This window comes from Haemorhous mexicanus, chromosome 2, assembly GCF_027477595.1.
Source record: "Haemorhous mexicanus isolate bHaeMex1 chromosome 2, bHaeMex1.pri, whole genome shotgun sequence".
NCBI classification, from domain to species: Eukaryota; Metazoa; Chordata; class Aves; order Passeriformes; family Fringillidae; genus Haemorhous; species Haemorhous mexicanus.
The window spans coordinates 56,709,396-56,731,297 of NC_082342.1; the positions used below are offsets into that span (position 1 = coordinate 56,709,396).

Consider the following 21,902-nt stretch of genomic DNA (forward strand, 5'->3'; position numbering starts at 1 on the left):
CGCTTACCTGTAAGCACATCATTCTCCAACATTCCTCTGCACCAATGGCTACATTTACAAATGGCACCTGTCCTTTACAATGTCAACTTTCTCCCACTTACCTCATCTTCCAGTTGTTGATACTTAATCCACAGCCATTTGTAGACAGTGCCAGTCCCAAAAATGCAAAAAAGAATTGTCAGGCGTCCCCACATGAGATTTGCAAACAAAGTTGTAGGTTTGTCTTTTTCTGACCTTCTCAGGCCCATACTACTTTCTTTTCCATGCACTGGGCTTTGGTCAGTCCCTATAGATTTCACAGCTTAGTCTTTTCCTGGCCCTGAGTTCTGCTTGCTTGCTTCAGGCTCAGCATTCCCCTTCCCCAAGTCAAAATTAAGGAGACAGGACAGAGATTAACAGTAGTGTCCTTTTTCTTGTAGGAACACCCCCTATTGCTGCTCCTCATGAAAATGGCACCAGCTTTCAACAGCTGAAGGTCTGGAGATGACAGAAGGCCCCCCTTTGGCCACTAGAGTAAATATGAGAGAGAGAGACAAAGGTATTGCTCCTCTATCAATAAAGGAAGGCAAGTCACAAGAAAGCCAGAACATTCATACCATGGCAAGTTTCCCTTCAGGACCAGGCAAACTCCCAACACTCATTTGCAAACCAGAGGAAAAGGACAGAAAATTATTCTGTTTCTCTTCTGTTCACTGCAGCTGCAGTTAAAGCACTTGAAAGAAACATTGAAACTTGTTTGCAAACACAATCCCGGTATGTTCTTAGTTGTTGCAAAAAAGGTTTTATTTCAAGGAACACTTCACCACACCGTATCTATGCAGGCTGTCAGTACACAGAAAATAGAGCACTAATAGGCAACTTGAACAGTGAAAAAAAAATCCGTTAGTCCAGAATTAAAGTCATACTGCAAGAGCCCTTTCCTGGCACAGGCTCAGTTTAAGGTGGTTTGCCTCAGGAGCAGACATTTCCTTGGCTGTCTAAAAACGGTGCTCAAGTAAGCATGAAGGAACTCAGGACAAATCACTCCCTTCAGAAATTCCAAGGCTGGGTCACAGCAGTTTGCTGCAAGGCAGAACACAGACTCTATTCCTGAAGAGGAAAGAAATTAATAAAAAACAATTTTACATCAGGAGAAATATTTTAAAAATTGAATTTTAATTTTAACCAGTGGAGAGTTCCTTTACAAAATCCAGCTCAGATTCAGTAAGAACCAGACAGCCCATTCCAGACATAAGAACTTTACAACTAAACACTTCTGAACCTATTCACTTGTCTAACACTGATGGGAGCATCAAACACTCATCTCTGGTAAAGTGGCTGGACAACACCCAGTAACTACATTGCTTCAGAAGAGCATTTAGCACAGTGGATTTCACTACTTCTCACCTGTTTTCATTTGGAGAAACAAGGCTTGAGTCTCTTGAGCATCTCTGAGTTGTCCAGTGCTCAGACAGGAACCCCACATCCCATGACCATTCAACAGATTATTTTAGAAACAGAGACACAAAGTGCTTTCTGACAAAACAGTATTACTTGCTTTTGACTACAGGGTGACATGAATTAGTTTGAACTTTGATTGCTTGATGGGGAAACTAGGATTAAAAGAGTATGTCAGACTCAGCACCTCAGTAAGGTTACAAAACACTGACTTGGAACTGGTTTACATTCACATCCTGGGGAGAAAAGCCAATTTGCTCATGATAAGATACCTGCATCTTTATTTTCTCCAACTCATCTGCAAATCTACAAAAACAAGTAATGGAAAGAATGACAAGCAGAATAAAATGAAAGATGGTAGAGACCTCTTCTACAGATTTCTTAAGTCAAGATATTAGTATCTGAGATATCAATTTTAAGAGCAGTTCAGAGTGGAGAATCATGAGAATTTAACAGGTTTCACAAAATAAAAAAATGTAAGAACACAATATTTTTTTAGATTTAACATAATATGTAAGTTTGTTTATTAAAATGTCAAAGAATTTAAGTTTTTCATCTACAAATTAAATAGGATATTTCTAACGTCACTCCTTAGGAAGTAAATGTTATAATTTTGGAGAGAATTCTGCATCAAAAAGAAATGGCATAAAGCAAGATCAAGATCAGCAGAAGTATCTTAGTAAAAACAAGTTTATTCATTCATATTTTAGGTAAATATGCAAATAGTCAGCAAAGCCTTTTTGCCATGACTGTAAACTTTTTATTTTAAAAAATTAGGTTAAAAACCAATACAGTAATTTCCATTAATGTTCTAAAAAAGTTTGTTCACATCTTGAAAGAAAATACATTAGCAACATCTCCCAGCATCATCAATCTTTAAAAAAGTAAAACTCTAGGCGCAGAACATTTCTACAGTGTAGTATCTCTACATTTTAATTTAGTCACATGATTGAATATCATTCATCTCTACTGTCTCTAGACCATGATCAAGAGCATACCTTAAATAGAAGATATTCAATGATGTGTTACACATTGCCACAGATACTAACATTATTAGAAGAGTGCACAACTCAATTTCACTAACAAAGCAAGACCTTTCTATATGCTGCATTGTAACAGTTAATTTAGCTATATGCCTTTAAAATCATGTATGTTTTCCAAGGAAAAATACTAAAAAAATCCATGGTCCAAATTCTGCTCCCACTTATATTCACAGGATAAGATAAGCACCATCAAGTTGCAGTTTATAGCTGAAAAGCATATAGAGAACCAGTTTGTGAGTATAAGGGAGAGAAGAACTTGCCCCATGTCTGTAAACATTCACATAAGTCTGCAGTCAAAAGTGCCAGATAGGCAGCCTATCCGCAGTACAATTATTTCATTCATTCAGAGGGGTGCTGGAGGCAAGGAGAATATTATGGAACCTTATTTTAGAAGCAAGTTAAAATGTTTTTATGTACTTTGGAAAGACATATTCTCAGCTAGCTAAACCATACTCCAGTAAAACATAATCCACTTCTACCAAATACAGTACAGCATCATTTCCTATCTTTCTTGTTCAGACAAAGGAGTACTCAATTCAGCAGCAAGCCCATGACAGTATTTTGAAGCATAAGGAAAACCCCCACACACCTCTGACCTACCCTCCCCTTAACATACTGCTGATGCTAACAGGAGATCCTCATACATAGGGAGAAAACATCTGAAAAAACCATAAACCGACCTTGAGTCATACACTCACAAGAAGTGTGCTTCTAGACAAAAGGTCGTCTACAGCTTTAATTGTCTAGCTTCAGTCTAGAGCTCAGTCTATATTAACCACATATACCATACAAAACATAACAGGATAGGTGCTTATTCACACTATCAAGTATACTTGGTCTCCCTACTCAGCATGACAGTCAATTGCCCTATTTACACAAACATCTGTTTGAATGTTCCTGATCCTGTAAGACACCAAACATTGAACTCTAAAATTAAAGGAGAGTCAAGGATGCTCAGCAATTCACAGGATCAGACCCTGAATCAAATTGAATGCAATTCACAAATTAAGTTTGACATCTGACACAGCCTCCTGGAAACATTTTACCCTCATGTTTTCCCTTTCTTTCCCCAGCTCAGACCATGCTCCCACTATTGAAGAGACAGCCTTCAAAGTGAATAGGATCAGGCTCTGTCAAGCAAACACTGCAGTCTTTAGAAATGCCTGGTATTTACTGCCATCCACTCTGGGGCAGACTTGTCTGCAATGAAAATGGTGTTCCTGGTGCTGATGGATAGTTAGCAAAACCTTCAGGCTGAGCTGTATAGTTCTCCAGAGCAGAAGCAGAATGCGCCTTTAAGGAAGATAAGAAGTTAGGAAACAGTACTGATAAAATCAAGGAAACAAAAATCTAAATTAAGCAAAATTTCAGCCACAGTACCAGTCCTGCTCAAGCTAAAACAAATTAATTATATTCAGAAGTGTGCAAAGAATAGAGATGAGCAAGGCATCTATCTACAAAGATGTTATTTGTAGTGCAACTATTGCTCTGAAATACCAGAGAATGAAAAAAGCAGTTGGATTAAGGGGGAAAATAGAGAAGTGTTAATGGCACCAGCTGATTTGGAAGGCACAGCTTAATCAGGAGCTGTAATATTTTAGTGACTCAACTTTCCTTCTCTTCATTGCTCAGGTAAAAAACTGTTAATTTTAGTGACTGGATCTTATAAATAAGAATAATTACATTCCCTCAATGCAATCTGCACACATTTCTACAGAACAAATAGACTCTGAGCTGCAGAAGCATGGTCTAGATGAAGTAACTTGCTTCTTCCAATCCCCTGATATTCAGAAGATATCTGACAATGTGCTGCACTCTGAACAGTACTTAGACACATGCTCCATTTCAACAACTGATGTGTCACAGAAGAGAGAAAACATTAAGTCAAGACACTCAGCTCTCTCTTTTAATATTATGTAGAGAAGGTCAAATTTCTTACAAGAGTCTGTACAGAGGCTGTTTTTTAACAAAAGACAAACTAAACAAATAAACAAAGTCTGATGATAGTTTCAGTTAACTTATGTAGGTTGGTGGGTGAAACAAGCTGTTTCATGGACAAGATATAATGAAACTACACATTACCCAAAGCCACTTCAAGCTTATATTACAATTCTATTTGTGGGAACTATCAAGAGAAAGGCACAACCACAACTGACACAATTTCAAGACAATCTGATTACATGTGCAGAGGCACATAACTCACAACAAATGGTCCATAGAAATCTGTAAGTTACTCAAATGTCAGACTGGAACTGAGCACAAATTTTGCAACGGTATGGTCAACTCATCAGATTTAACACAAACCCAGCAAAAAAAATTAATTTGCATTATCTTTTCTTTCTCCCCATTTTACAAAGAGTTTTAGATAATGTTTTAATCTCATTTGTGAAGCATTGTACATTGGCCTTGAGTAATAAGTTAGTACAAGTTGTTTTTTATCATCATCCTTTAAATCAGTTCTAACACAATTTAGGGGTTTTAATTATTTACTGACTGAAACTAATCCCAAGGAGATAACAGGCAAGTAGGTGCTCAAGAGATCACTGGAAGCAGAACAGTACTAACAAATAGGTACATTACCTGTAGTAGTGCTGACTGTGCAGCTGCACTGTGCTGCAATTCCTGTAAGGAAGATTGTGCGGCACTTTGGGGAAAGCCAGGGATACCAGGGAGAGATAAAAGACCAGGAAAAACTGCATTTCCTGCAGTCTGTAGTCCAGAAGTCAAGCTGAAAGAATGTGAAAATGAGGCTATTATTAGGAATATCTGCACCATGTTTTATTGTGTTTCCCCCTCTACAACCTTATGTCTATATAAATTACAAAAGCAGTTCTTTTTCTAAATCTCATAAAGGCCAGAATTTCCAGTCTTTACCCACCTAAAAATCATTCATACACACACAAACCAAGATTGTCTGGAACATACCTAAGGGGACTCAAAAACGTTTTGTACCTCAACTGAGCTGACAGTTTGGACACAAAAAACCCCCTTAAAGACAAGAATTTATGCTGACGACTTCCTTAAAATATCTGAGATATTGTCTGCCATTACCTGTGTGTGTTAATGGATAACCACGTGGAATCCATTCTTGTAAAAGCCTAGGAGGTGCCAAGTATCCTCATCTGGGAAATAAAATCACTGAGCACCTCACTGGATTAGACTGTCATAACAGGGACTATTGAGGCCAACGTATTTAGTCACTACCCTATCAGCTTCTGAAGCCAAGTGGAAATCTAGTTGTGAACTGATAATTTAAAAATTATCTGCAATTAGTAACTATGAGTGAAAATATTGTCTACGCACCTAAAATAAAATCAGCGTTTTGCCGAAGAGAAAAAGAAATAGTTCTGCCCTCCTCCAAAAACAGTAACATACCCAGCCTGTGCCACAAGTGCAGAGTTGAAGTTTGAGCTAAAGGCCGAGGCAAACCCTGGCAGGACCGGAGCTGGAGATGGGGCTGTGGCAGCTGCCGGCAACGGTGCAACTGCTGCTACTGCAGAAGATGCCTGGAGGCCAGGGAAAGAAGGGAGAGCAGGAGTGACAGAGGGTGTGTTAGAGACAGGAAAACCAGGGAAGGATGGGTTTGATGATCCCAGAGGTCCCTGGGCAACAGAAAAAAGGGAAGGGACAGCACTGGACAAGTTAAGCGAGAAGGGTGGAGCGGAGACTGTTGCGGAGGCGGCGAGTCCCGAGAGCACGGCGGCGGTGGAACTCACATGGGGGGCGGGCACGGCTGAAGCGCTCGTAGCCGGAGTGGCCAGCAGAGACCCCGGGAGAGTGACGGGCGGGGTCAGTGCTGGGTTACCAGTAAAAGCAAAGTTACTGGTTAGAGACGTGAAAGGAGGAAGTCCATTGAACACGGGGGCAATGGGAGCAGAGGAGCCGTGTGGGGCGAGGGAAATGGAAGCCAGAGAACTGGAGTTGTTCAGAGGAGCACTCAAAGAGGAGAGCCCTGACAGCGCTGGGTTCAGGGAACTGGGCAAGCTGACGGGCACTGAAGCTGCTGAGGTGTACGCACGCCCGAGCCCTGACAGTCCCAGAGCGCCATGAGAAGAAGGGCTGGCCGAATGAGAAGGACCTTTGAAGGCTGACAGGGTAGGACTCATGGGTTCTGTTTTGACCAGAACTGGGATACTTGTGGCAGCTGGGGCTGATGAGAGCTGCTGATCGGGATTAGTAGGACTTGTGCCATGCAAGAGGGAGGCTGATGAGCCACAGTTGACTGGCATAATCGATGGCGAAGTGGTTAAAGGTGACTGTGCAGGCAATGTGGGAGGAGTGGAACTAGAATTGGCTACAGATGGGGATGGAAGACCTGGAAAAATAGCCAGCCCAGGTGTGGAGGAGCGCTGTGTGTTGGGGGTGGCTGATGGAGTGTAACATTTGTTGACAGAGGAAGTGGGAGGATCAGAGCTTTGATTAGCAAGAGCAGATAAAGAAGCAAGCTCACTTGTCACAGCAGAAGGTAAAGCAGATGAATTGATTAATGAAGTGTCATTTGATGTCAGAAATCCCTTTAAGACAGACAGAATTGGGTTAGGCAAGCTAAGCGAGCCAGGAATGGTGGTGGCAGGAGAATTAGCAATTGTAGATGGAACAGGACTAGAAATCCCTTGGGCATTGGGCGGCAAGGACAAAGGGAGGCCAGCAAAGACTGATGACAATGGAGCAGGATTATTAGCAGAAGCAACTGAAGAGGTTGCAGAGAAAGGGAGGCCAGCAAATGGTGTAGCAGCAGATGCGAAAGCTTCACTGGATGCAGGTGTGGCACATGGAGTGGAAGAACCTTGCGGAGCGGGCATAGCAGCAGGGATAGAAGCCAGCCCAGAAAAAACTGAGGGGATAGGGGTAGAGGTTGCACTGTGAACAGATGTGACAGGAACACCAGGCAATGAAAGGGATTTGATGACGGTAGGGGTTGGGGTAGATGGCTGAGATGTATGGATGGAAGAGGAGACCTGTCCTGGGAAAACAGGAAGGACAGGGGTAGACATGTTCATCCCAGAGATGAGTGGAGTTGCAGGTGCTAATGGATGGCTTATTGCCTTGACGGGTGATGGGGTAGGGACTGGAGTAGCAGCAGGTGTTGAAGGATTAGAACCATGAGGAGTAAAGAGCTGATTCGCTTGTGCAGAAAAAGCTGCAAAGAAACAAAACCATTAAGAATACTTGAAACTGTCAGAAATGTTTGAAATCAACACAAAAACATTTTATACAGCATTTCAAAATATGATACACAGGCAATAGCTAACACACAATGTCTACATATAAACAATGAACAGCGGGGCCTATGAAAACAAACCCAAAAGGTACACACAAACACATCACGCACATCATACACTATGTGGGCTAACACTCCTTTTTAAAACACTCTGTGACATCTGCTACCTTTTCATGATCTCATGCAAAACAGTTAGAAACTCAAATACACTCTGTAAGAACATCTAAGTGATACAGGTAAACACCCTCCCTCTGGTCCCTAACATTTGGCGGTACCCAAACCAGATCTAATATTCCATCAGCATCAGATCACCTGGGCTCCTCTGCATCCACTCTCACTGAAGGTCAGAATTTCCTTCAGAACCAGTTAATTCAATGAATCATGATTTCAGAGAAGTTTAGTCAACAACTGAAGAAAGCTGATTTCAGGTGCTGGTAGTTTTCTTTCCTTCAAAATCAGGTCATTCTCTTCACTGTGCTTCCTTCAGATTTTGATTCTAAGAAGGTACACCTTGAAATTCATGTATCACACTACAGTATTAAACTGACATTGGCGCTTGACTTTAGCAACAAGTATTTCTAGGAGTCTTTAGTCAGGTGTCTGTAATAAAGGCAAGCACCTGCCACTAAAAGTACCAGCTTGTGTTAATCCTACAAAGTAAGTTAGAGATATCAGTCAAGCTGCAAGAAAACAGGCAGGCACACTGTGAATGTGGAGGTTAATGGAAAGGAGCTGCATTTATGAACACTGGCATGTCATGACTCTCGATATGCCTGCCTCTAGTTTCCTGTGGAACATGAATATGTTAATAAATCAATCCTCTCAAACAACCCTTGTGCTTTATTTTACTTTTGGAATAATCTGTTCAAATGCAAGCAAGACACTCATCCAACCAGTCAAACTCACCACCCAAAACTCTCTAGCAGCCTACACGTCTCTCTTGCCTGATTTCCACATATAATTCTACACACAAATCCAGAAAATTATTCTTTAAAATCTTGGACCTAAGTTGATATGACAAACTCCAATTTTGTGTATGTTGAAACTCTAAAATGAGTAAATTAAAAAAAAAAACTATTTCCTTTGGCACACTCTTTTCAAATAAAACCCCAGACTACCCAGCTCTGGATTCTGCTCTTTTCTCATTCTATTTCCAAGGTGAAGACTCCCCTAAAGATCACAGTTATTTAATCCTGACAGCCAAGGTAATCATGAATGAAATACAGCTGTACTAAACCCAGAACTGAACTTTTCTTCCTAAGAGAATATTTAATTCCTTACACTGTATTCATTTAGCTGCATGAACTAACTTTGAAAAAATACATGCACACTTAAAGAGGGGTATACAAGAATGAAGTGATTCTTCCAAACATTTCTGTAGAACCATCCCTGGACTCAGAGAAGACAAAACACAACTTTTTTTTTTGTTGTTGTTCCCTAGGAAAATTTACAGTAGCTAAACTTTTCACAGTCATTTTATCTATTTGCCATATTTGTTAATATGCCTGACTCAATGGTCAGTAAATTCTCAGTTTATCAAATCTAATAACGTTATCAAATCCTTTTTATAAGTAGTTCCTAATAGGATTTATTATTATGCTTTATACTAAGTGTACAAAGAACCACACAAATAACAACAATTTAAAAATGCACAACTGTCTTGGTAAAAAGAACAGGATCTTACAGGGTAAGATGAAAGTACAGGCAGACATAGTTGGATCTAACACTCTGGGATAAGACATTCAAAAATCTCTAAATCTCTCTTGCATTCCTACCTTCTTATTGCAACTGATCTTTGAAATTAAAATGTCAATGAGTTCTCCAACAGATGTACAGAATTTTTAAAACTGCAAAGATTTACTGAAGTATTTAAGTGCATTAACATTGCAAAGGGTATTTTGATTTAGTTTTCAGCATTATTTCTCACATACTTATATAAGGAAGAGTATAAAAAACTTTGATAAGCTAACACAAAAGAATGAATTTTAATGTTTCAATGCTTCTAAGTACAAATGTCTGATGAGTTTTTTTTTTCTCCACTCTCAAGAGATTCTATTCCACAAACTTAGTGGCTGCATACTTAGAAGCTTATGAAGATCCCACTAAACAAGTTGTTAACATTTTCTGGACAAGTAACAAAAATACAATAAACACAGAAATCCCCCTGTGGATTTGCAATTTACCTTGATTTTGGGAAGGTTTTGCCTGACTGGAAAGGTCCTCATTTTCTAAACAGAGAACAGCAGCTTGTTATTGAAAGGTAAATGAAACTCCAGCAGTGAATGATCCACTCCCGGCAATGAACCAGGAAAAACAGCATGAATATTTTTAAAGGTATGCATGCTTTACCTGATGGCACTTGATTAGCAGTGTATGGTGGAGGAGCTGGTAAGCCTGGAGCTATGACATTGGCCATTGGAACTAAGCCAGCATTGTTGTAAGCACCTAAAATAACAAAGGCAATACACATCCCTGTTGTGAGAACAACCTGTATCTAGATGAACCAGTAAGCATCTTCACTTTTAAAAAATATTTTCAAGACTGTAAGACATTCCTTCACCAAAAAGCTAGACCAGTTAACTATCCAGGCTGGATGCAGGCTTTCGCCAATGTCTGCCTGAAGGGCATGCATTGTGATCCTAAGGGCAATTCTCTTAAGAGCCTGAAAAAGTCAGGTTTCAATTCCCTTCAATTCCATTTTGCCTGGAAAAACTAAAAGGGGAGGAGTGATACAGTGTCAGCAGCATTGCTGGCTCCTTTCCTGTTCTTAATTTAAAGGCTGTTGCAACTCCTTCTTCAGCATTAAAGCCAGACAAACAAAGGAGCCAAACACAGATCAGTAACCATAACCTTTTAACATTAGCCAGAAAATTCTGAGAAAGAACAATCCTTCTCAAATACTTAATCTAGGATTCTTCAATATTTCTTGAAATGTTAAGAAATTCAAGCAGGTTAGCAAAGTATTTTATTATAAAATTCTTACAGCAATTAACATATTAAATATATCTTTTTTCCTCTGTTATTTTTTGGAGCAATTGAAACTGCTGTATTGTTGTGGCATACAGTTCTGATAAAACACATCTGAATTTAAATTGCAGGAACACACACATTTCACAGTGGCCCTGAATTAATAGTTTAAGAGCATAAGAACTTGGGATTCATTGGAAATAGTAGCACTTGAACAATACTGAAAGTGCCCCAATTTATCATATAGAAGTCCCTTCTGATTTCATACTTTCATAGTAATTCCACCTGATGTTAAGATTTCTTGCACAAGAAAATCAGAAAAGCAATGAACAGTCACTGCATCACTCAGGAAAGAAATGGTCAAGAAACAGAAAACAATTCATCACTCTAACCACACTGAAAACAATCACATTCAATAGTTTCAGGTCAGCATCTGCTATCTTATTAAACACAAACATACACATATGTATAATTTCACCAGTTATGAGTTCTGTTGTCACAGAGCTTTCTTAAAACATATGTTGCAGCCTAGTAAGGCCCTGAAACCTCAAAAGCTCCTTCGAATACTAAAACTGTACTAATATTTCTGTCCTGCCACAGGCCAAATTTTGTGCTTTAAGGTACTTTGGATAGGATTCATTCAATATAAATTTGAGTTAGTCTGCAAGTTTCCTACACAGTTTCTTCAGAACAAGTAATTTCCTGGGCATAAATAATCAATCAGTCTTATTTTAGCCACTAGTAGTGCCCATTTTTCTAAAATGGCTATAAAAAGATTTGCAGACATCAAGTTGATTAGATGACTCAGCCTTCAGCATGCTTGCTAGGAGCTCTGCTTCACTTTCTTATCAACTCCCTGAAATCCCCAACATCAGTGAAAAGCAAGCGCCCTAACCAGAGCACTCCTTGTTTTGCAGTATTCAAGATCAGAAAAGGCTTTCAGCTGCCTGCCAGACCTTCATCTGACTACTTTAAGTATTCTAATCTTTCTTCCAAAGAAAGGGCAATTGCCTTGCCCCCTTCCAAAAATGTCTTGAGTCTAACAATTGATGCAGCAGAGCAAAGAGAGGAGCTTATGAATAAAGGCTCAGTCTTACTTAAGGTGCTAAGAAATAGTGCCGTTGCTAGAAATAGAGCAATGGCAGGAAAAAGCAATCACTATTTCCCTTCTGACACTGAAATCTACTTTTCTTTTAGGAAACTGTTTACTCTCCATGATGATGGACAGAAGGCAAAGCTGAAGGCAGGTGAGAAACAGATTACAGTCCTTCAGCAAGTTCCTACATAGCTCCACCCAATTCAGGGCCGTGGCTGACCATATTCCAAGCTGGGTTCTACAGCAGCAAGTCAGACTTGTCAAGCCAAAGCCCAAGCCTTGGCCAATGTTACAACAAAGCCAAAGCCCTTGTCTTGTCTAACATGCACAATGACTCCCATAAATTAAATATTTTGTCATCAGAACAGGATTGTGAATTTTTCTTATGGATGTTGGAAAAAGAAGTCAATATATTCCTCTTTTTATCAATTCTGCTGTCATGAAAGAAAAGGTAGAAACCAGTACCTAGCATGCTCAGGGAGCAGAAGCCAATTTCAGATATGACCATGGTCAGAGAAACCAACACTTGACACATTGCTTAAAAGGCAAATGCATGAACAATAGCATCAAGCTAGAACACATAGAAACCTTACTTGGTGCAATAGTTGCATGTGGCCGACACGGTGGGATGGGGTATGGAACTGGTTTGTGTGGATTGTACGTTGATGGAGCCTACATAAACAAAAAACAAATTGAAAAAGCAACAGTGAAAGCATTAGATAATGTTTCTCAGACAAAAATCTAACATTCTCCTACTACAGGCAGGCATTATTTTCTACCAATATAGGTGATATGAAATTTTTTCATAATATCCATATTCAGTCTTTCTGAAAAGAGTGAAACAAACATCACTAGTATACCTTTAGATTTTAACAGAAAACTGAGCACTAGTGGGAAAGGGAGCTCCTTTCTGCCTTGCAGTTCTCATACTCTGCAGTCTTGGACTGACTTCTCATTTTAGAGGTTTAGCACATTTAAAACTAGCAAATATTTCTGAAGGTACCTACGTTTTAAAAATAATACAGCTTTGTGGGAAACATTTCATAATAGAAGTGATAATAAAACATTTGGACAATACTTCAAAGTAGTAACAGGTCCACTGAAAGTTTGTCCCACATGCTCAAAAATTCTGAAATACAGATCAGCTGTGTTAAGAAACAAGAACCTCTTTCTAAGGCACTGCTGTAATTCAAGTTTCAAAGATGGAGGCATTTTCTGTGCTCATGTGAGAAATCCTCAGAGAGCAGCTCATGATGGATTACCAAAAATGCTTTTTTTTTCTCTACTGCTACTGTAATTTAAATTTTGTCTTCAAATGCACATACATTGTATCCAATAGAGACTCTTCCCCCTCTACAGATAAAAACTAGAGCTCATATAAAGTTAAATAAAAACATACTAGGTCATATTCATTACAGAAGTTTAGCTTCAATTAAATTGCTGCTCTACAGTCTTCTTGCAACATAACAGCATTTTATAACAAAGCCTTGTTGAATTGGCTGGTAGCTGTTTGGGGGATTTTTAAAGTGTCATTTATTTATTATTTTTTAGACATACTGGTTTGGATGGTCCAAGTATACGGGCTGCTATTCCTTTTCCTTCATTAGTACATTCTTCTGTGTCCTTTTTGATAGGGGTTCCCTGAAACAAAAGAAAATTAAATCAAGCATTAATTTAGAAGCAAACCTTGCTGTACAATTTCACCTTTTTTTTTTTTTTGAACTATGGTTGAGTTTTTGAACATTCTGAAAGTAACCACATTTGTCAGGTAAAAAAACCAACTCAACTAACTGTTTTAGGCTTGTAAAGAAATGAGTAAGAGCGTTCCAATAGCTTATTTTGTAACACTGAGCTTTTGTAAAGAGAGACATTTTAAACAATGCATGTTGATGATAGAATTCTACGTTTTGACTTGTGGACGTGATAACATTAATTTAATTTTGCTGTCCCTTAAGAGTTCACAGGAAATGCTTAACATACTTAAGAGCCACACTAAGATTAGCAGTAGTACTGTAGTGACCATATTAAGTCACTTTATCAACCTACCAGCAAGTCTCTTGACACCTCTCCTGATTCTGCCAAATACTGCTGGAGTTTACAATGTTTTCCTGATATGAACAATGTCTTATTTACGACATTGTTCAGGTAACCTTTACCTGAAGCAGCAGAGAAAGAATGGGCAAATAAAAATAACTCAAGTTCCCGGTAAATGTGGAATGGGGTAAAACAAGCAAACAAACAAACCAACCCAACAAACACACTTTGGTTTTGATTCCACTCCTCCTTCCATGTATATGAAGTCTGGGTTTGGTTATACTACAATAAATCTTAAATCAAGGTTCATCTGTGAAAAGCAAAAGCACATGATCATGCTTACTGGAAAAATTCCATTTATGCGGCTTGGTTTGCCCTTGGGATAAGGATTGCCAGGAATCATGCCACAGGATGATATCATAGCATGAGGAGCCTTACAACCTGTTTTTGAAGCCTGCAAAATAATCAAGAAAGAACATTATTTGCTGTCAAATTCAATGCTCTAAAGAGACTAATTACTACTTTGTGATATTTAGACTGCATGAATCAACCTACACAGAACAACTGAAGTCTGTGTCTCAAGCCTTATTCCAAATAATCCACATAGTGTAAACTTCTGTCAAAGTCCCCCTCTGCTTACACTGAACTTGGGCTTAGGCACTTGCTGTTCTCTAAAACAAACACAGACTGTTTCCTCCAGCACTGAGTCCATTTCTGTGTCTCTTTTTCCTAATGCCTGACAAAAACTTCTCCTTTTGTTGCACATGCTCTTACCTTTTTGCAGTTGCTTGTTTCAGCTTGTCTTACACCAGCAGCTCCCAGAAGTCCTGATGCTAAGCCCTGACCCCACAAGGACACAATCCTAACAGAACCCAGGATTTTAGTTTATGTTGATTACCTGTTCGAGAATTCGTCTGCATCTTTTCTTCTCTGACATATTAATTCGGAAGAGATCTTCAATCAGGCGATAATTCTGAGCATCAACAATGTTGCTGTAAAGACAATGACAGACAATTACTGACATTCCATTTTCATAAGCTGAAAATGCTGAAAAGTGACCCACAGTTAGCCACTACCCAAAAGCACATTAAAAAAAACAAGACTAGTTCAGATCATAATATTACTAATATTAAAGTAAAAATCCTAGGCTTAAATATGGCCTTCATACCTCTAAGTAAAACATGATATTAGAACTAAATATCAATACAGAATAATGGATAATGAAGGCTAAACTTTTATTTCAAGACTAAGTATGTAGAATAATTTTGCATCACGACAGTGATGCCTTGAGACTTAAGGCATCAACAGTTCACTAGAAAGCTTTAATTACTACTAACACACAATTCCTAGCACAGCAGAAAAACAGCAGCCACTCAATTTGCCACTGTTTCTTGACAGTCTGGTGGAAAAACAAGTTTTCATCTAATTTAATTTAGAATGAAGAAGATAAATCCTGGTAAATCTAAGTTCTGCAGAGCTAGTGAAAGCCTTCATATAGTTCCAAAAGGTACCCCTCCTCTCTCTTCCTCCCCACCAAAGAACAAAATATGTGATTACAAGGAGACCAATGCTTGCTTCTACCCACCTTATTCAAAATTCTGATCAATTTTTTACCAGCACTTCTCTGTCAAAAATTACCCATGCCATCCAAACTACTAGAAATACAACACAGCACCAAAAAGGAGGAGTCCTCAAAGGAGGATATTAGACAGGAATGAAATCAGCAGAACATTGAATGAAACCATAAAAAACACCTCAAAGAACAGTATTAAAATGCGAAAGAGCTTTCAGCTTTGTTCACTATTCCTGATTAATGAAGTAAGCAGTACACAGATTTGGGTTAGGATTTGTAATCATGACTCCCTTACTTTGCTCTAGTACTGTAGAAATTCAACAGCTAAGGAAGTTATTGTGCTTTCCCCCCACAGAAGCTGAAGTGTAGCAATTGAACAGCCCAACAGCTCCAGTCTCACTATGAGAAGGTAACAGGTTAGTCTTGTGTGACATTAACTAACTTTCCTTTGGCTACTCTGTTTTGGTTTGGTCTGAAATAGACTAGGAGCACTGACATGGCTTCCTTAAGCTCAACTCCTAAAGCAAAGCCATGTCTGTATCCTCACTCTTATGTTTTAAAGCAGTAGTACAGCATTCACAGGGAAGACAGATATGCTTAAAACAAAAAAAAACCCTAAACAACCGAAAAAAGAACAATACTTTATAAAATAAATCCCCTGAACCAAGCAGAAGAGTTTCAGTTAAAATATGTGTAATAGATCCTTTGAAGCAGCTCTGTTCACTAAGAAAATCCCAACATTCTCCGTAAATAAAAATTTAGAATATATATTTTTTTATAGACAGTAGATCTGTCAGTTTAAGAGATACATTTACTTAACTGATCTCTACATATGTAATATTTAGAGGACTTCTCAAAAAAGGGTAAATTCCCAGAATTTCTTGGTCTCAAGTCTTCCAGATTTCAGTGAGCAGAGAAACAAGTTTAAGGCCCTCTTTATTCTCTACATTTGAAGAGCACAGTAAAAACACCACTACAAGTGCCAGTCTTCCAGCAGGCAGAAGCTCACACAGCAGCAAGAACTATGGAATCTTCCACAATCATAGCATCATTGGTTGGAAGGACCTTAAATATCATCTAGCTCCAGCACCCCCTCAGGTGAGCAGAGGCACCATTTACCAGACCAGGTTGCTCAGAGCCCCATCTGGCCTAGCCTTGAATATTTCCAGGGATGGAAACTTCTCCAGGCAACCTGTGCCAATGCCTCACCATCCTCACAGCAAAGAATTTTTTCCTAATATCCACTTTAAATCTACTCCTTTTCAGTGCAGAGCCATTCCCCTTGTCCTGTCACTACATTCCAGCTCTCTTGCAGGCTCCCTTCAGGTACCAGAAGGCTGCAATTAGAGCACCCCAACTCATTCCAGGCTGAACAAACCCAATTCTCTCAGTCTTATGTCCACTTCTATAATGTCTGCTTCTAATTATTCTTTTAAACAGCTCCATCAGTAATGAATTTCTGCTTTACCTTAACCAGGCACAGTGCTTCCTTCTAGGAGAAAAGTTTTCCTTCTAAAGTTTTATATCCTCAAACATGAGCTGAACCAATACAAGTTAAGGAACACAGCAGAAGAGATACTTACGAAGCTAAGATTTCAAGGGCAATAAGTTTATCTTTACTGAAGGTGAAACAGTTGAGAATATTAACCATTTTTGATGCTGGAACTGCCACTATTTTCTGATAAGAAAGAAAGAAAAAAGTGTGTATAAAATAAAACAGCACAAGTATTTTAAACTCAGAATACAATTCAGTAACAGTTTCATATGGTATATTTCAGTAAACTTTTAATAGCCTCTCCCTCCCATTGGGAAGGAGACTCTATATGCTAAATTATGAACTAACACCTCCAAAAAGCACTCACCAAAAGCAAAGAAATCAGGAGAGTTCACAAGAGTTAGAGAGGGTTACATCTCCTTCTGTGATACACAGGAAAGTAAAAGTCACTTTAGTCAAAGAAGATACCCCAATTAGAAGTAAGAAATTTCATCGCTTGATACCACTGAAGGAGATGAGGAAGAAACTTTGAAGATTTTGAAGAGCATATTGACTCATCAGTTGAAAAGCAGGTGTCATAAAATTAAAACAACATTAAGAGAGCAAATTTATTCCACAACATATGTCTCAAGTACTTACATGTTGTAAAGCCTTTATTGCCTTAAGCTGTGGTTCTGCCCAGGAGAAGTATCTCAGTAATTCAACAACCTGCAACAGTAAGGCCTCCTATTAATCTCTCAGATATATTTAAAATGCATGCTAACAGCATCAATATGACTTTCCCACTTTTATAGCACATTGGTATACTGCTACAAAACATCTGTCCGGGATGGCTGATTGTCAGTGTCTACCAGCATCTAACCTTCTATTTATTTCTAAGTAAGCACCTAAAAATTCTATTTTATGAGATGAAGATTTTCCATGGAAAAACCTTTTGACATATATTTGCATATATTAATAACAACACCACTGTATTAGAATTAGTTAAAAAAAAAAAAAAAGGCAAGTATCTCTGAAAAAGCTTAACAACTATCAGGATCCCAAACAGCATATTTCCAAATATATACCAAAAAAAGCCAGCAGGAAAAGAAAGAGGAAGAAGAAAATCTACATATTATCATGTTATACATTATCTCTATTTAGACAATACACACAAAACAATTCTAAATTCCATTGCAATAAATTTATACAACTTTCCAGACACAAAAAGAATGAAAATGTAGTGATTTTGATGACAAAGAAACTTGGAACACTTTTTAATAGTGTCATGCTGATATAATAACAAGCAATTAAATCTCCTCAATAATTATGAAAAGCTAATATGATCAGCCTCAGTATGACTGAAGACAATAATTGTGTATTAATGAATAAACAAAAACAATAGGTCCCATTAAACCCATAACAGTGCTGACTTTACCTGTTCACTGGAAAAGTATCCATGAACATACTCAATAGCTTTTAATTTGTACTCAGTCAATACAGCCTAAAAGATATAGAAAAAAAAGGATGCATAATTAGTGACTCAAAAATTATAATTATAGCCCAGCCATCTGCTAATCTATTAATCTAAAATCTGCCCCTACAAAGTGACATTTGTATCAATTACATTGCAGCATTTTGAAGTAACAGTGTACTTCTTAGGTAACTGAAAAGGGTGAAAAGCAGGAGATGTAATTCAATTCTTCTGTTAAAAAAATACTCATTTTTTATTTACTTGATTTTGCTTTTTCATTGTTGCTTATAACAGTGCTGAGAGAACATCATCACTCTTCTTTTTGCTCCAATGATTTACATCAATTTAATGCTAAACAACATAATACAGTTGATTATTCAGGCAATCACTTTGTATGGCCCCTGTAAACTGACTGACTGTAATACTGTAAAGTATTTTACTTCAGTGAATTTATGAAGAAATTGTATCATGAGTCTATACAGACAGAATTAAATACACAACAAAGCTTGGTCCAGAGATGGATACTGTCTTATCATTATCCTTATGCATTCCAAATTTTACCAGGCAGTCATACCAAACAAACAAAGCAGAGTACTTTAATGCAGCACTGGCCTTTTGACTTTGTGGCAACACAGTTGTGTGGATAACCACCTGAGCTGTCTAATAGCCAGGACTTCCTCCCTCCCCTGTATCCAGCCTCTGCGACAGGGACAAGATGTAAGGAAGACAGCTAGCAGCTGAATTCCTGCCCCAAGCCAGTGAAAACACCTTTCTTCCACAGTTTCCAAGTCCCCCCTCTAATGCTAGATCTCATGTATTCTCAAACCACCTTTAGCTTTACCCACACACCCACTTCTATTTTCCTCCCAACAACTCTCTTCCATTCTGTACCTCATTAAGAGATGAACTACCAGACACACTGAAGTCACAGGGGGCAGAAAGAATTTCTGCCTTTATGCTCATTTTTTCTTCTATTCCTTCCTCCTCTTCATGTATTTTGGAAAAAAGCAGAGTATGTCTTTTTTTTTTTTTTTTACCGAAATAAATGTTATTTTCCCTTCTTAAATCAACAACTGAATGACTTCATAACAAGAGTACAAACAGAAAGCACTACTATGCATATTTATGGAAGGAACAAACAAACAAACCCCCCAAAGTTTATTTTGTTAGTACTTGTAAATACATACAGGGAAAAAGAGAAGTAAGCTACACATGAAGACATTTAAATAATTGTTCCTGCTAACCGTAGGACTGAAAATGGAACATGCCAACACAACAAACTTGTAAATCACATAATAAAGAAGGTTCTACCACAGAGCTAGAAATGAAGCTTAAACCAAAACATAGCAGCAAAGACACAAAACCAGCATTTGGATAATGAATATTACACCACAACAGCACAACTATTATTAACACAGCACAGCACTGATCCTTAGATCAGCAGCAAGTTGGAATACAGGAATACAAGCAGACAGCACAGAGGAAACGTAAGTGCCTAAAATCACATGCCTAAACCCTTTTGTCTGAACTCTTTAGCAATCAGACAGCACATTCTGAAGGACTGCACTGCAGTAATATAATTGAAACATTACTCCCTCCCACAATCAATCATCAGAGAAAGCATTCATGTGCTAGTTGTTCCTTGACTTTTTTTTGGTGGTTCCCAGATTTTTCACACAAATTCATAAGTTGGGAAGAAAATCCACACCCTGAAATATCTTAGGCTGTCATTTTTTTAGCTGTTTTATGAAAGAGACCTTAGGACCATGACCTTATGCAAAAATGTAGTTGTGGTAAGGACACCCCTGGGGCTTCTGATGAACAGTTTTATACCTCAGCGTGGTTTTATACCTCGATATGTTGCAAAATAATAACACTGCATTTGCAGCCATTACTGCCTCATACCAAAGAAACTGAACTGAAACTCAACTCCAGAACCTGAGTCCAAATAAAGGAAATTTATCTCTCCTAGACAAACCAACACAAAAAAAATTCTACTTAATACAAAAATGTTATGGATCACTGTTGCGCCAGGAGGAAATCTCATCTGAAACAAGCCCTTCACTGTCACACCAAAACACCTTTGGCAGCTAAACTGTTCTGTTGTGACGCTTAACCTCTGCTTAACTGCAGCAAAATACATCACCACAGGTTTCTGCTTCCCAGGCAAAACAAGTAACATTAATCTCAAAGGTTCTGATTTTTCCTCTCCTTTTCTCCTTCTAGCATTCAGGGAAGTGTGCCAAAAACTAACCTCAAGCTTTCCTCTTAAAATCAGTCCCCCGTGCAGAGAGAAACCAGAGCCCTGCCAGACATGAGGAAGCCCAGGTTTGTATCTCTGCTCCCCACAACCTGCAGTGTTCTGTTCAGAGAGTTTTTAAACTGGAGATGAAGCAGCACAGCTCAAAGCAATCACCAAAACGCAGGGTTGACATCCCAGAGGAAGGTGTGCACACTGTCACTCCTGAGCTGTGGGAGACCTGATTTTCAAAAAGGACAACACTGATTTCTGAGCTGCATTCTGTTCTCACGTCCTACTTGCGCATTGTACCTCCTAAACCAGCGTATAAAAGGTGGGTACTTCTCACTGTCTCCAGACAGGCCAAGCAACCGCAGCCCGTCCCCCCAGACGAGACATGCTTGGCTACTTTGGTTTCCTCCCTCATCTTCCTTGAAAGTAAAAATGCTGCGGTAACTTTATCCAAGTGCTTAATTCCAATGAGGGCTCAAGATCATCCAGACCCAACCACCCTGCTATGAGCAGGGACACCTCCCACTAGACCAGGTTGCCCAAGGCCTTATCTAACCCGGTCTTGAACACCGCCAGGATTGGGGCATCCCTGGGCAACCTGTTCCACTGCCTCGCCTCCTCCACAGTAAAGAATTTCTTGTTAATATCTAAGCTAAATGTCCCCCTCTTTTAAATTTGTAGCCATTACTCCTTAGCCCATAGTCCATCATCAAATGATTAAAGTAACACACAAAACGAGAATTTACCTTCCTAATTTCATCCAGCACGGTTTCAAATGATTTCTTATCCATCTTGATTACTGCCGACACTTAAACGTGGAGGAAATAATACTAGTGATTAAAAAATCCTATATGTCTTTGAGCATACAGGAAAAAAAGGATTTAAAAAAAATAAATAAATAAAAAATGCCGGGCACGGAAGGCGGCCGGGGCTGTCCTCGGCCCCGGGGATGGAGCGCTGCCGCCTCGGCAGCGGCGGACACGGAGACAAAGGCGCTCTCCGGGAGCCGCCCGGTGCGCCCGCTCCCCGCGCGTCCCGCGGGCGCTCCGGCGGGCGCAGGGGTGGCGGCGGCGGCAGGAAGGGAAGGAAGGCAAGAGAAGGGAAGGGCGGCCGCCCCGCTCAGCACGCGGCACCGCGGCCCGGCCGGCCCGGGGCGCCCCCGCAGAGCATCGTTCGCGGCGCCGCCGCCCTGCGATCCCGGCGGGCAGAGCCGGAGCGGATGCGGGCGGCCCCCGGGGCAGGCGGGCCAGGTGAGGAAGGCGGCCCGGGAGCGGCGTAAACCCACAGACAGCGCACCCCCTCCGCCGGTCCCGCCTCCCTGCCGTCGCGCCC

At 39.5% G+C, this 21,902-nt stretch overlaps 1 protein-coding gene across 2 annotated transcripts; it reads right to left on the reverse strand.

Moving 5' to 3' along the window:
• Positions 1 to 758: 758 nt before the first annotated feature.
• On the reverse strand, positions 759 to 21,847 carry PROSER1 (proline and serine rich 1). Of its 2 annotated transcripts, none has more exons than XM_059838927.1 (13): positions 21,317 to 21,847; positions 18,284 to 18,349; positions 17,506 to 17,574; positions 16,955 to 17,049; positions 14,697 to 14,790; positions 14,142 to 14,252; positions 13,322 to 13,405; positions 12,358 to 12,436; positions 10,051 to 10,146; positions 9,885 to 9,929; positions 5,856 to 7,620; positions 5,061 to 5,208; positions 759 to 1,089 (listed from the first exon to the last, which is right to left on the reverse strand). In XM_059838927.1, the coding sequence occupies exons 1-13, from the start codon at positions 21,359 to 21,361 to the stop codon at positions 1,084 to 1,086; spliced, it is 2,703 nt and encodes a 900-aa protein (XP_059694910.1). In that variant the 5' UTR covers positions 21,362 to 21,847; the 3' UTR covers positions 759 to 1,083. The 2 variants fall into 2 exon arrangements, with proteins under 2 accessions (XP_059694910.1, XP_059694909.1); XM_059838926.1 differs by lacking the exon at positions 759 to 1,089 and adding an exon at positions 2,112 to 3,773.
• Positions 21,848 to 21,902: the final 55 nt, after the last annotated feature.

Bases quoted from the DNA above. Each gene is read 5' to 3' on its own strand.
- PROSER1 (XM_059838926.1), bottom strand. From the start codon at position 21,361: ATGGATAAGAAATCATTTGAAACCGTGCTGGATGAAATTAGGAAG. The intron at 14,791-16,954 runs GTAAGTATCTCT...TTGTCTTTACAG, and splicing joins GCCCTTGAAATCTTAGCTTC to CAACATTGTTGATGCTCAGA. The intron at 12,437-13,321 runs GTATGTCTAAAA...TTGTTTATGTAG, and splicing joins TACTTGGACCATCCAAACCA to GCTCCATCAACGTACAATCC.